General features: G+C 43.4%; 1 protein-coding gene across 2 annotated transcripts; it reads left to right on the top strand.

Annotated features, from left to right (window-relative positions):
* Positions 1-1,635: 1,635 nt before the first annotated feature.
* Positions 1,636-13,702, top strand: vps51 (VPS51 subunit of GARP complex). 2 transcript variants are annotated; one of them, XM_056284946.1, is made up of 11 exons: positions 1,636-2,093; positions 7,629-7,758; positions 7,922-8,068; positions 8,192-8,411; positions 8,981-9,899; positions 10,474-10,689; positions 11,334-11,417; positions 11,559-11,693; positions 11,818-11,939; positions 12,218-12,305; positions 12,398-13,702. In XM_056284946.1, exons 1-11 carry the CDS (start codon positions 1,902-1,904, stop codon positions 12,656-12,658), a joined length of 2,514 nt encoding a protein of 837 aa, XP_056140921.1. In that variant the 5' UTR covers positions 1,636-1,901; the 3' UTR covers positions 12,659-13,702. The 2 variants fall into 2 exon arrangements, with proteins under 2 accessions (XP_056140921.1, XP_056140923.1); XM_056284948.1 differs by lacking the exons at positions 12,218-12,305; positions 12,398-13,702 and adding an exon at positions 12,066-12,188.
* Positions 13,703-14,644: the final 942 nt, after the last annotated feature.

Genomic DNA, 14,644 nt, shown 5'->3' with positions numbered 1-14,644 from the left:
TATTTTGATTGTCATTTACTGGTATCATGTTTTTTTTCTTTTCTTTTTTTTGGGGGGGGGTGTTTCACTGTTGTCATTTTCTGTAAACTAATCTGTGAATCAAAACTGCCCTTCAGGGCAAGCGAGCTAGCATAATTGACCTTAAAAGTTGGGAAATTTCAAAATCCAAACCAGAATTTGCAGAAATGATGTCATCTTGGACAGTTTTGTCGTTATTTGTGAACACACCCTGTATGTGTCATAAACATGAGCAGAGAGCATCTTATCGCCATCAAGATGGGAAGGCAGCTGAGGGCATTATGTGACCTCAGCAGTAATTACCCCTGTTGGTTCTGGAGTGAAGGTTCTATCAGTCTCAGATTGGGGTCAAATAACAATGGAATGATAACACAGTGGTGTTTGTTTGTAAACATGGTGTTCGTTGTTTTTTGCCCAACCAATATTCAACCTGTGTCAGACCAAAGTGACTACCAAAAAAAAAAAAAGATTTTTACTAATTTTTCCAGTCTGAATGATGAAAATTAAATACAAAACGTTTTTCAGTTGTGTTTCTGCAAGTTTAGAGTTATTGCTAAACGTGGCTAGTTTTAATTCAGCTTTACCGCTGTTATCTTAAACTCGATTTAAATTTAAAAAAAAAAAAGAAGAAGGCTGCAGTCAGCAAGAACTTGGGGGAATGGTCAATTAACTCTCCATTTAGATTTGCTGCAATGTCCTCCACTTGGTTTTATAGGGCTGTGAGAGCAGCAGGGCCCCGACATGTTTAATGGCGCTTTAACCTCCCTTTGCACAGAGACATATGGTCTAATAACAAAGTTCTCTTCATTTGTCGCGGTCTTGAGGTTGCCTTCTGAAATTTCACCGGGAAATAAATCTAAATTCTAAAAATTCAACGTCAGAAAATATTTTATTTCCAACGTTAATATTAGCAACCCTGATATTTCACACCTTGACTCCTTTTCTACAGACGATCACGGGTGAATCAGATGTTTTGAATCACATTTATAAGGACACAGCTGATGTTGCTATCAGGTAATTTAGAAGCTTAATTAGTATGCATGTATGGATTCTGCTGTGCCGACGATCCATTTATAACGGATGGAATAAGTTTAGCGTTGGTGCAAAACGGTCTGTTGTGTCTGTCCTACAGTCTATGGCTGTCACTTCACGTCAAAGAGCGCAATGAAAAGGGTGGGAAATGAAGTGTGCTGTATTTGGTAGTAATTGCCAATTAACGGGGACATGAACGCGATAATCGGCAAGGATTTACCTTGGAGTTTCATAATGTGATCATGACAACGCCTCCCATTCATTTTCGGGTCCTCTCCGTCACTCTACCAACACTAGGCACAGGTATACGACTGTACTGCCTTGCCTGCTATGGAAGCTTATTACGGACAAATTTAAAAGAAAAACGCATTGTGTGAGAATAGTTTTTCTAAATTAAGCGTTGACGTCTTAAAACAAAAACTAATCACTTACAGTACATCAACTTGCATTCATAGTTAAACGCACGTAATGAACAGGCCAGTATAAAATACAATTTACTCCACCTTGCAACGCCATTATGGTTCAGCGCCGGACCCTATTGGCTCGATACAAACCCGGAAGCGACGGTGCTGCGTTTTGGTAAGGTTGATACACTTAACCGGTCGTCAGGGGATAAAATGCCCACCCGTCCTACGCCGCTGTAGTGAAATGAGAGTGGGCCAGGTAGGCTGCTGCCCGGTGTAGCGCCCGTGGTTCTCCGGTGCTGAAGATTCTCCCGTCCGCCTGCACCATCTGTAGCAAGGTGTCATCGATTCGCTGTCAGTTCATTTCGTTCTCCATCGTCTTCCATCGCGAATAGTTCATGTTTTTCCTCTTTAGCTAGTCGCTTGCTAAACTAGTCACCAGCCAGAATGGACAAGGAAGCCGATAGCGCAGACCCTGCGTCGGCCGACTCCGGCCCCTCGCGGAAGCGCAGGGTGCACGGCATGCTGAAGCTTTACTACGGACTCAACGAGGAAGGAAAGGCCGCGGACCAGCCGGAGTCTCTGGATCCCTGCGATATCAACGGGCCGCACTTTGACCCTGAGATGTATCTGAACAAGGTAAAGACATGTTCCGACTATGGCATAGTGTAAAGACATTTAAGGCAGCTCTGATAACGGCCCGTTTACTTGGAATGAATCTAAATAAAGGGTGTTGTAAAAGGAGCCTTTGCTGTCAATGACGGCGTCACCAGTGGCTGGAGAGTGTTTTACTGTGCACTGGTGAGCAAGATAAATCAGTTGGCAAGTTAAAATGATTTAAAAGATCACTGTGGGTGTGTTTGTGTGTGTGTGTGTGGGGGGGGGTGCATCTACCCGTCTTCATGGAAACCACCGAATGATTATTATTATTATTGTCATCTCAATTCAGTTCAATTCAAAACTTTATTGCAGACTCAGGGTCCATAACAAAGACAAGGTTAAAGAAAAAGAGAAAGAACGACGCCACAAAAGATAAGAACCATAGGTAAAAGATAAACCCTAGACAATACATAGAGTAAACGCAATAAAATAACATTAAAGGAACAAATCAGTGTCTTATGAGAAGGCAGCTAGCTATAAAGGTATTGACTTCTGCAGCAACAAACATTTCACTGTTGTCGTCTGATCCATAGTTTTCATTTCATGATGATAACTGGCTTCTGACACACACACACACACACACCCACGCACACGCCCTTTTAATGCTCCAAAATAATGAAATCCGTGCTGCTTGCAGAGAATTTTGATTGGATGGGCCAGAAATGTGGGGACGATGGCACTCAAAATTGATCTTGAAATATGTATTAGAGTCTTTACAACTGTCATTGCAGCTTATATGGTAATGCGGTCAAGAGGATGAGGACACACTCTTGTAAGAATAGAATACACTTTATTTGTCAATTGTACATGCAGTGAAATTCACTCTGCATTTAAACCATTCTTGCCGTGTAGCTAGGAGTAGTGGGCAGCCGCCGTGCAGCACCCGGGGACCAACTCCAGCCATTTCTTCCTATTGCCTTGGTCAGAGGCACAAACAGGAGTATCAACCCTAACATACATGTTTTTTTTTTAATTGCAAGGTCTTAGAATTGAAAATATTGTGCACAAGGTATCTTTCTAGCCCCCCTCGTTACAGTGCAATTGTTTTTGTACTGATAGTGCTGCAGTGTGAAGTAATCAGATATCTGCAAACAAGCTCAGGACTTCAAACCGTAAGATCTTTTTTAAGAAGGAACCAGTAAGGTTATTATGAAATGCTGCCTTGGGACCTGGCTACTAATACAACATCAGCATCTTTTTTTTTTCCCCTTTGGACAATAGGGTGGCAACACAAGTGGCAAGATGTTTATTGAGGGTGGCGTTAGCTACCTGTGGCTGCCTCTTGGAGCTTCCATTAAGGCAGCGGTCGGGAACCTATGGCTCGCGAGCCATATATGGCTCTTCCGGTGACGGCATATGGCTCCCAGACAATTTTGAGTTGAAAATTATTTTTTTTTCAAAAAAATCAGTTTGGAACTGATTTTAAAATACTTGTGATATTTCTTAATAATACTGTGTCATTTTAAAGTAAACAGAAATTAGTTTTGAAGATAAATTTCACGGGTCACGGGTCACCCGTGGGTCAGGTCGGGAACCAATGGCTCGCGAGCATGTCCGGGTCATTGTAAAGGTGAAGAAATCAATTTTATCAGATAGCCAACTAGTTTATCCGCTTCAACCCTTGTAACGGAAAAGATGGCGAAAAGAAAAAAAGACGATGATTACCGTGCATTCCAGGCTGCGTGCACAGAGGAATTTGCATTTGTGGAGAGAGCAGGATCTGCGGTATGTCTAATATGCAATGATAAAATTGCATCGATGAAACGGTCAAATATAAAGCGGCACTTCGATACGCACCATGCTTCATTTGCATCGAAATATCCAGCGGGGGACAGCAGGAAAAGGGCATGCGAGGAGCTACAGCGGAGAGTGCAGACGAGTCAGCAGCAACTACGTGTGTGGACCAAGCAAGGTGACGGGAATTCCGCTAGCTTTGCGGGGGCTTTGGCAATAGTAAGGAATGGAAAGTCATTCACAGATGGCGAGTATGCCAAAACATTCATGCTTGATGTGGCCAATGAACTGTTTGATGACTTCCCAAATAAAGACAAGATAATCAAACGAATAAAAGACATGCCCCTGTCAGCAAGAACTGTGCACGATCGTAGCATCATGATGGCAAATCAAGTCGAGGAAACACAAATTAAGGACATAAACGCCGGGACATACTTTTCTCTCGCGTTAGATGAGTCAACAGACGTTAGCCATCTATCTCAGTGCAGTATCATTGCCAGGTATGCTGCAGGTGACACACTGCGTGAGGAAAGCTTGGCTGTTTTGCCAATGAAAGGGACAACAAGAGGAGAGGATTTATTCATGTCTTTCATTTAGTTTGCTAAAGAAAAAAAACTACCGATGGATAAACTTATTTCTGTCTGTACTGATGGTGCACCCTGTATGTTGGGGAAGAACAAAGGATTTGTAGCGCTTCTCCGTGAACATGAAAAAAGAGCCATCCTAAGTTTTCATTGCATCCTGCACCAGGAGGCGCTTTGCGCTCAGACGTGTGGCCAGGAGCTTGGCGAGGTGATGTCGCTGGTCATTCGAGTGGTCAACTTTATTGTTGCCCGAGCTTTAAATGATCGCCAGTTTAAAGCTCTGTTAGAAGAAGTTGGGAATCATTATCCCGGTCTGCTTTTACACAGCAACGTGCGTTGGTTGTCAAGGGGGAAGGTGCTCAGCCGTTTTGCAGCTTGCCTGAGTGAAATCCGGACTTTTCTTGAAATGAAAGGCGTCAAGCATCCTGAGCTAGACAACACTGACTGGCTCCTGCAGTTTCACTATCTCGTGGACATAACTGGCCATCTGAACCAGCTCAATGTGAAAATGCAAGGTATTGGAAATACGATCTCATCCCTTCAACAAGCAGTGTTTGCATTTGAAAGCAAGCTGGAAGTCTTTCTCAGGGACATTGAAACAGGTCGTCTTCTGCACTTTGAAAGACTGCAACAATTTAGAGATGCATGCTTAGCAAGTGACTCCACTCAACATCTGGATCTCCAGCAGCTAGCTGGCTTTACGTTCAATCTCCTGCAGTCATTCAAAGCACGTTTTGGAGAATTTCGTGCGCGCACTGGTCTTTTCAAGTTCATCACTCATCCACATGAGTGTGCAGTGGACAAAATCGACCTGACATGCATCCCTGGAGTCTCTATCGGAGACTCTGAGCTGGAAGTTGCTGACCTGAAGGCATCAGACATGTGGATGAGTAAGTTCAAGTCACTTAATGGAGAGTTGGAAAGTCTTGCGCGACAGCGAGCAGAGCTGGCGAGGGAACACAAGTGGACAGAAATTAAAAATCTTCAACCTGAAGACCAGCTGATTCTTAAAACTTGGAACGAGCTTCCTGTGACATACCACACAATGCAGCGTGTGAGTATTGCCGTATTGACCATGTTTGGCTCTACATATGCATGTGAACAGTCTTTCTCGCATATGAGGAACATTAAGACCAACCTACGCTCACGTTTAACTGATGGAAGCCTCAACGCCTGCATGAAGCTCAACCTCACCACGTATGAACCAGACTACAAGGCCATCAGCAAAACCATGCAGCACCAGAAGTCGCATTAAAAGTAAGACATATTTAATTTATTATACGTTAAAAATACTATATGGCTCTCAATGAAATATATTTAGAAATATTTGGCTTTTATGGCTCTCCCAGTCAAAAAGGTTCCCGACCCCTGCATTAAGGGATAAGTGCTTATAAAGAAAAGTAAAGTTAAATTGAGAAATGTGTGCGTTTGGTTGAGATTGCCTTTGCAGGTACATCCTGTCATATTTTTCCTGTGCCAGTGCCTTTCCAGCTAACATCACATTGCCTTTTATAAACATTATGTACACTCTCATAAACACTCACCGGCCACTTTATTAGGCACACCTGTCCAACTGCTCGTTAACGCAAATTTCTAATCAGCCAATCACATGGCAGCAACTCAATGCATTTAGGCATGTAGACATGGTCAAGACAATCTGCTGCAGTTCAAACCGAGCATCAGAATGGGGAAGAAAGGTGATTTAAGTGACTTTGAACGTGGCATGGTTGTTGGTGCCAGACGGGCTGGTCTGAGTATTTCAGAAACTGCTGATCTACTGGGATTTTCACGCACAACCATCTCTAGGGTTGACAGAGAATGGTCCGAAAAAGAGAAAATATCCAGTGAGCGGCAGTTCTGTGGGCGAAAATTCCTTGTTGATGCCAGAGGTCAGAGGAGAATGGCCAGACTGGTTCGAGCTGATAGAAAGGCAACAGTAACTCAAATAACCACTCATTACAACCGAGGTATGCAGAAGAGCATCTCTGAACGCACAACACGTCGAACCTTGAGGCAGATGGGCTACAGCAGCAGAAGACCACACCGGGTGCCACTCCTGTCAGCTAAGAACAGGAAACTGAGGCTACAGTTCGCACAGGCTCACCAAAATTGGACGATAGAAGATTGGAAAAACGTTGCCTGGTTTGATGAGTCTCGATTTCTGCTGCGACATTCGGATGGTAGGGTCAGAATTTGGCATCAACAACATGAAAGCATGGATCCATCCTGCCTTGTATCAACGGTTCAGGCTGCTGGTGGTGGTGTAATGGTGTGGGGTTATTTTCTTGGCACACTTTGGGCCCCTTAGTACCAATTGAGCATCGTGTCAACGCCACAGCCTACCTGAGTATTGTTGCTGACCATGTCCATCCCTTTATGACCACAGTGTTCCCATCTTCTGATGGCTACTTCCAGCAGGATAACGCGCCATGTCATAAAGCTCGAATCATCTGACTGGTTTCTTGAACATGACAATGAGTTCACTGTACTCAAATGGCCTCCACAGTCACCAGATCTCAATCCAATAGAGCACCTTTGGGATGTGGTGGACCAGGAGATTCGCATCATGGATGTGCAGCCGACAAATATGCAGCAACTGCGTGATGCTATCATGTCAATATGGACCAAACTCTCTGAGGAATGTTTCCAGTACCTTGTTGAATCTATGCCACGAAGGATTAAGGCAGTTCTGAAGGCAAAAGGGGGTCCAACCCGGTACTAGCAAGGTGTACCTAATAAAGTGGCCAGTGAGTGTATAGTCCTTAGACTTATTGCTGCTATGTTTCAATGGCGTGTTTCAACACTAAATTTTGCTTTTACTTTACTTAACAATCTGTATAACCATGACATTAAAGAAAGCCGTCATGTTTTTATTACAGAAATTGCTGATCTTATAATGAATCAATTAACTATGTATTATTTGTTTCCAGTTCATTGTTACTAGATTGGTTGGTATTATTATTTCTATGTTGTATGTATTAATATGATTGTTCTTTAAGCCAGCTGGCTTTTTATGCTTTTTGTTTGTGTAAATCAGATACAGCAAGGAACTGCGGTATTTTTTTCTTGATTACTGCAATTTAGGGCATCGCTTGTGTTTTGAGTGGTAAGGATGCTATTCATTAAAGATGGAAGTTTTATGAGATATTGTTTTCATTTTTAATCACTGGGTGTGTATGCTTATCTCTGACTGCAGCTCAGAAGAGAATGTTCTCTCGGAGAGTTGATGGACCAGGAGAGCTGCATGGTCAAGCAGATTCGCTCCCTGGACAGTGATATGCAGACACTGGTGTATGAGAACTACAACAAGTTTATATCTGCTACAGGTGAGAGAGTACCTCTAGCTGACTGATAAATTGTCCGTTCAATGAAACATTTCTACTTAATGAAACATGTAATTCACCCTTACCCACTTCTGGTGAATAAGGGTGAGTTTAATGTTAGGTGAGCCGAATGTTTCATTAAATTGTGGTGTCGTCTTTTTCCTAGACACTATAAGGAAGATGAAAAATGATTTCAAGAAGATGGAAGATGAAATGGATTGCCTCTCTGCTAACATGGCGGCTATCACAGAGTTCAGTGCTTGCATTAGTGGCACTCTTCAAGACCAGCACACACAGATAACAAAGCTCTCAGGTGAGGGCTAAGGGTGGAAGCTGGCTTCAATTTTCCACCTTCCCAAGTTGGTTACGGACCAGTTTGTGGTCATCAGATACCTGTAGTTTTTCTCACTCTTGTTTGTTGCCTTTTCACCAATAGGTGTCCACACACTCCTGCGGAAGCTGCAGTTTCTCTTTGAACTGCCTGCAAGGCTGAATAAGTGTCTAGAGCTGCAGGCCTATGCCCAGGCAGTGTGTTCCTACCGCCGTGCTCGCTGCGTACTGCAGCAGTACAGCCACTTGCCCTCCTTCAAAGGCATCCAGGATGACTGCCATGCCATCATGGACAAGCTGGCACAGGAGCTACGAATGAAGTTCAGGTAGGGATTTGCCACCTTATATTCAGGTTAGCGATGTTTTGAGCGAGGAAGCAGAGCAAAGAGAAGATTGAGCCTCTAATTAAACTATCCCCAAATCCATTTGGTATATTGACCATGGGTTCCCACCCTCCATCCACCAGTTAGAAGCTTTAATACTGAAAACTGCCCTCGCTTGATTTTTTTTTCTAAAGTTGCCTGGATCTGTCTGATCTGAATCCAAGCAGCTCTACAATGCTATTTGCTGATCATGAACTGTTAAGATAATGCTTATGTGGAAAAAAATTCTGTTTTTATGTCGATACATTTGCCCTACCACAATAGATGCTTACTTAACAAATGTCGATTTTTGTTTTTAATTAACTTGAGAGAAAATTGGTCGAGAAAGTAGTGCACTTCAAATGTGTTTAAACAGTGTTTGCTTCTTTACCTGTCTGTGCTACAACCATTTTGAAATCCATTGTTTTGACGGAAGCTGTCATTCATGACCTAACACTGTTTGATCCATGGTGTTTACTGTAATCCTACAGATCATTTATTTCTGCCTTTTTTTCTTTTTTATGTGCACACAGGGATGGTGGGTCAAGTGCCAAAGATTTATCGGAGTGTGTGGAGTTACTGCTACAGTTAGATGAACCAGCAGAGGAGCTCTGTGATAAATTTTTGAGCCATGCCCGATCCCGACTAGAGGCAGATCTCCATGGTCTGGAAGCAGAGATAACACCGCATCTGTCGGCAGTGACTGATGGCTCCAGTGGTTCTGCTCGCAGGCTATCTTCTTTGGCAGTCACTGGATCGCCCACTGACAGTTCCCCCAAAAGCAGCGTTCTTCTCTCTCCCAGCTCAAAGACTGATATACTGGAATTCATTGACAGGGGTTGTAATGAATTTGTCAGCAGCTTATGCTTGGTAATTACCTCTTATCAAGAACTTTTTGTGAATCGCTCTCAGACTGGAGAGCTGGCATCCAAAAATATCCCACAGATGGCAAATGGCAAACTGCAGGCCTTTGTTGATGATCTGGCAGCTCGGTATTTCTCACTAGTCGAACGGCGGATACAGGAGGAGAAAGGGGTGGGGGACAACTCTCTCCTTGTCCGGGCCTTAGACCGGTTCCACCGCAGGCTTCAAGCTGTGGCAAAATTGCTGCCAGGTTCTTCTGTACCGAGCCAGGGGACGGAAATAGTGATGCGAGCAGCCAATGAGCGAGTCAAGCAGTACCTGTCAGCCCTCCAGAGCTTCTACTTGGACAGCCTGACGGATGTGAGACAGGCCCTGGCAGCTCCTCGGCTCACCGTGGCGAGTGCTTCAGGGAGTGCGACTGGGGCTCATCATGGGGGGCCAAGCTCCGGGAGAGACGCTCCCACCAGCCTTCCAGAGCTGCTCTACTCTCTGTCAACCTCTGTTGTCAATCAGATTAAGTCAGTGCTGGCATCAGTGCACCTCTTCACAGCTAAGGACATTACATTCTCCAACAAGCCTTACTTCAAGGTGAGTAATAACATATTTTTTTGTATATTGAAGAGGTCTTGTACATTCATAACAGTTGAGACTTTGTAATTGCATACTTGGAAGAGAGACCATATTAGCCCTGTACTAGCCTCTCTGCACTGGGTGCCTGTGCGGTTCAGAATTGATTTTAAGGTTCTCCTGTTCATTCATAAAGCCCGAAATGGGCTGGCCCCCTCCTATATGGCAGACCGTTTAACCCTCTATTCCACCTCCAGGTCCCTCAGGTCAGCTGATTTGGTACTCCTGGCTGTCCCACGATTTAAACTTAAGCTCAGGGGTGACCGCGCCTTTCCGGTTGATGCCCATAGACTGTGGAACAGCATTCCCCTCCACATAAGATCTCCCCCTCCATCAACTCTTTTAAGTCCCGGCTCAAAATTTACTTTTGTTCTCTAGCATTTGGATCCTACTGATGTGGCTGATTTCTGACTTGTGCCTATGTCCATGTGTTGTTTATTCGTGCCATGTGCCTTGTTGTCTGTGTCGGTGTTTCTTGTATTTGTGTTTTTGCTATCTGACTTGGTTTTTCAGAAATTCCCCCTCTTCTTTTTAGGGTGAATTCTGCAGCCAGGGTGTTCGTGAAAGTCTGGTGGTGAACTTTATCAAGTTCGTGTGCCAGTCTTCTCGGCAGTTTTGTGAGAGTGCAGGGGACAAGGGAGGTTCAACGCCCCCAGCACTGCTATTGCTGCTGTCCCGGCTCTGCCTGGACTATGAAACGTCCACTATCTCTTACATTCTGACGCTCACAGATGAACAGTTTCTTGTGCAGGTAAATGGTCTTGTTGCCATCTGCAACTTTTGAGGACTTCGACTGATGTATGATGTATTTAATCTTGAAATCACCATCTTAACATTTATACTAAGAGGAGAAGCGTTACAAAGGCAGCCACTTTGTCTCTTTCAGCTTCTATACTTGACGAGGTTGAGCAGGCAGAAAATGGCTGTTTCAAATCAAAAGCTTGTTTGCCTATCCAGTTCTACAAATATATTTTTGAAAAATATTTATGTTACTTCAAGAAAAACTTCTAATAAACTGTGAAAGGGGTCATACATTGAGGTTGTAAATAGACCCTGTATTTTAGCTCTATTTAGAAAGAGTATTCTAGTAGGAATTAATGCAAAAATGTAGGTACTGGGGGCAACATGGTGGAAAATTAAAGGCAAACTAATTAGCTAGCCAGTGGAGTATTCTTGTAAGGTGATTTCAAAAAGAATTCTGAAATATTGTTTTGCAAAGATATTCATTAGTTTTAACAAAGTGTAACATGTTAAGGTACCCAACTTGGCATAAACCCAGTGATCTGAAACTGTTGGTCATATTTTCATAGTGAATTGTTTTCCCAACCCGTACCACGAAATCATATTCTAAGATGTAAAGATAAGAAACCCTTCTTCTTCTTTGCTCTTCCCCAGCACCACAGTCCTGTAACAGCAGTCACGACATTATGTGCGGAGGCGAGGGAAGCAGCCCAGAAACTTCTGAATCATTATGTGAAGGTAGGTCTTCACCCCTCCCCCCATATCCTCAACCCCTTTTCCTTCTGATCAAAGAAATAATGCAAGAATGTTTCTCTAGTTGTGACTTTTTTTTCTTCTGTCAGTTCATATGGTTTTTCATGACAATGGTCTTACTTTCAGGTTCAGGGCCTTATCATTTCCCAGATGCTGAGGAAGAGTGTGGAAACACGAGACTGGGTAAACACAATCGAGCCTCGAAATGTCCGGGCTGTGATGAAACGAGTAGTGGAGGACACTACTTCAATTGATGTACAGGTCAGCCTTTATTATCAACGTTGTCCATTTCATGCTGTGAACCCCAACCTTGATGCTTATGTGACTGCATGTGTTTAACCCCTTAGAGAATCATTTTGATAGATGTCCCTTTACCCTCCCACAGGTGGGTCTGTTATATGAGGAAGGTGTGAGGAAAGCACACAGTAGTGACTCCAGCAAAAGGACATTTTCTGTCTACAGTAGCTCCAGGCAGCAGCCCCGCTATGCCGCTAGCTACACCCCAAGGTAAGTGTATGCATCTGCTCATTCACAAATACTCTGCTGTGATTAGATGGTGTCTTTGGAAGTGTGAAAGTCAGTTTACCCATGCTCATACGCTGTTTCTTTCATGTACAATCAATTGCAAATCAGTTCATGGCAGATATGGGTTTCCAGTTTTTGGAGAGTTCGTGTTCATAAATAAAATTTGAACTCCGTAATGTCATGGAGATGACAACAACAGTGTTTTGCTTGAATGACTTGCTCTTTGAAGCACTGCCATCCTCTTTTTCATTTGCTGGTAGCGCCCCCATGGATACTAATCTACTGAGCAACATACACAAGCTTTTCTCTGAGAGAATTGACATTTTCAGCTCGGTGGAGTTCAACAAGGTGAGTGCAGATATTAGTTACACTGTAGAGCCCTTCTGAAAAGCCACTTAAGACATGCCCCGCTAATAGTCCTTTTATTCTTACTTTCCCAGGTCTCTGTGATGACAGGGATCATAAAAATCAGTTTGAAGACATTCCTGGAGTGTGTTCGATTACGCACCTTTGGTCGCTATGGCCTGCAGCAGATCCAGGTAGACTGCCATTACTTGCAGATGTACCTGTGGCGGTTTGTCTCAGATGAGAACCTGGTGCATTTCCTGCTGGATGAGATTGTGGGAAGCACTGCACATCGTTGTTTGGATCCTGCCCCGATGGAACAGAGTGTGATTGAAGTCATCTGTGAGCGAGGTTAAACCTCAGGGTGGAAGCAAAGTCGGGTTCATTTGAGACACTATATCACATAACTATGAATATTTGTGTAATAGTTTACCAAAAACCCAAACCACATGTATATCACAATACAACGCCTTGTGTGTAGGGACACCATGGGTTTTAAAGATGCTGTCATTCTTTGCTTTAATGATTGATTTGTCTACAGACATAGGAAACTGGACAGGAACTTACATTTTACCTCTATGCTGGGTATCATTGATACTATAGTGAATTTCTATCCACAGACATGCTCATGAATATTTACAACTTTTTTTTGCTCTGCACCAAGTGACGTGAGCAAAGGCTCAAACTACATTAGCTTTACTGAAAAGTCCAAAACTTCATTAACGATACATTCCTTTTGCTACGTCATTTGAGCATTTTTAATTTATTCATCTGGCATAAGACAGTACAGGAAGTAGTTCAGATTATTTGCAGCAACAACTCGCCTAAAGCTAGAGTCCTGCAGAAAATGGTGATCTTGACTTTTATGTAATCAAATGATACACTAGAACTTTCTCTTTGGCAATGATAGGGAGGCTGACAAAGATTGGTATCATGCAATATTTGCTTGAACTTATACAGTTTAGTGAGCATTCTGTTGTAGTCGGTAGTTATAAATAAGTAACTTTATGCATGCTCAATAATCCAGGTAAGAAAATCATAGAAGAACTGATTCCCTTTTCTGTGATACAAACAACTAAATGTACTCATTCTGAGCGATCAGGCTGTAACATTGATTCAGTTCCTTCTCCAGACATCTGTAATACAGGTGTAAAACATACAGGAAGAAAAGCAACAGTTAGCTGAAGTCTATCTGCTATTGTAGACTTGTAATACAGTTCACACACCGTTCTGTGTAAACAAGGCTTTGTTTTGGGGTATCATTTAGTGAATAGCTAACTTAATGTGCTGCTTCATGTCAGCTGATAATGCGAACTAACACTTAATGAAAGCATTTTCTCTCTGGTGTATATTTGTTGCACAAATTTAAACATGGTATGCGTATATTAAAGTATATGGATGCTACTTTCAAAATGTCTACCAAGGTCTTCGTTTCACAAAACCGAAGGGAGTACTAGAAATTTGAGATGTTTAGAAATACTTTCTTTGCATATATCGAGCACAACAATTAAAATAATATTTTTAGTCCCTGCTGATGAAACTAATTGCCACCGCCTGTGCATCAAATTACAAGTTAATCACAACAGCATACAAGTTCACCTTCATACATATACACGTATCCATCCATTATCCAAACCGCTTATCCTGCTCTAAGGGTTATGGGGATGCTGGAGCCATCCCAGCAGTCATTGGGCGGCAGGCAGGGAGACACCCTGGACAGGATGCTAGGCCATCACAGGAACGCACACACATTCGCTCCTAGGGACAATTTAGTACGGCCGATTCACCTGACCTACATGTCTTTGGACTATGGGAGGAAACCGGAGCACTCGGAGGAAACCCACGCAGACACGGGGAGAACATGCAAACTCCACACAGAGGACGACCCACATATCCCACACATACACACACACATCCCTTCATACAGTTAGACACAGGCACTGCCACACACACCACACACACCAGTATGCATGACATTAAATGGGACACAAGGACTATCACTGGGGTACTTTTATCTAAAGATACTGTGGCAGAGGGGACAAACCCACTGCCAAAGCAAATGACTCCCCCCACCCCCCAGGTTTCCAGCCTGTACCTGTGACTGGATGGAAATAGAGTGAAGAATGAATTGGGAAGGGGTGCCCGGCTATAGCATGGGTTTGATTATACCTTTAAGCAGCAACTGAAGGGGGGGGGGCAACAGAAAAGTGGGTTGAGCTTGCGGACAGTCTTTGCTGGCAGCGTTTACGGACACCCGCGGTGTCTTGGCTGAAGTTGAGTCCCAATCCCAAATGATTGTCATGCTTATTTCTAATAATTTGCAGCGCTCGCCACCTTACGTA

This window comes from Lampris incognitus, chromosome 8 (genome assembly GCF_029633865.1).
Source record: "Lampris incognitus isolate fLamInc1 chromosome 8, fLamInc1.hap2, whole genome shotgun sequence".
NCBI classification, from domain to species: Eukaryota; Metazoa; Chordata; class Actinopteri; order Lampriformes; family Lampridae; genus Lampris; species Lampris incognitus.
This window is presented reverse-complemented; position numbering and strand designations above follow the sequence as displayed.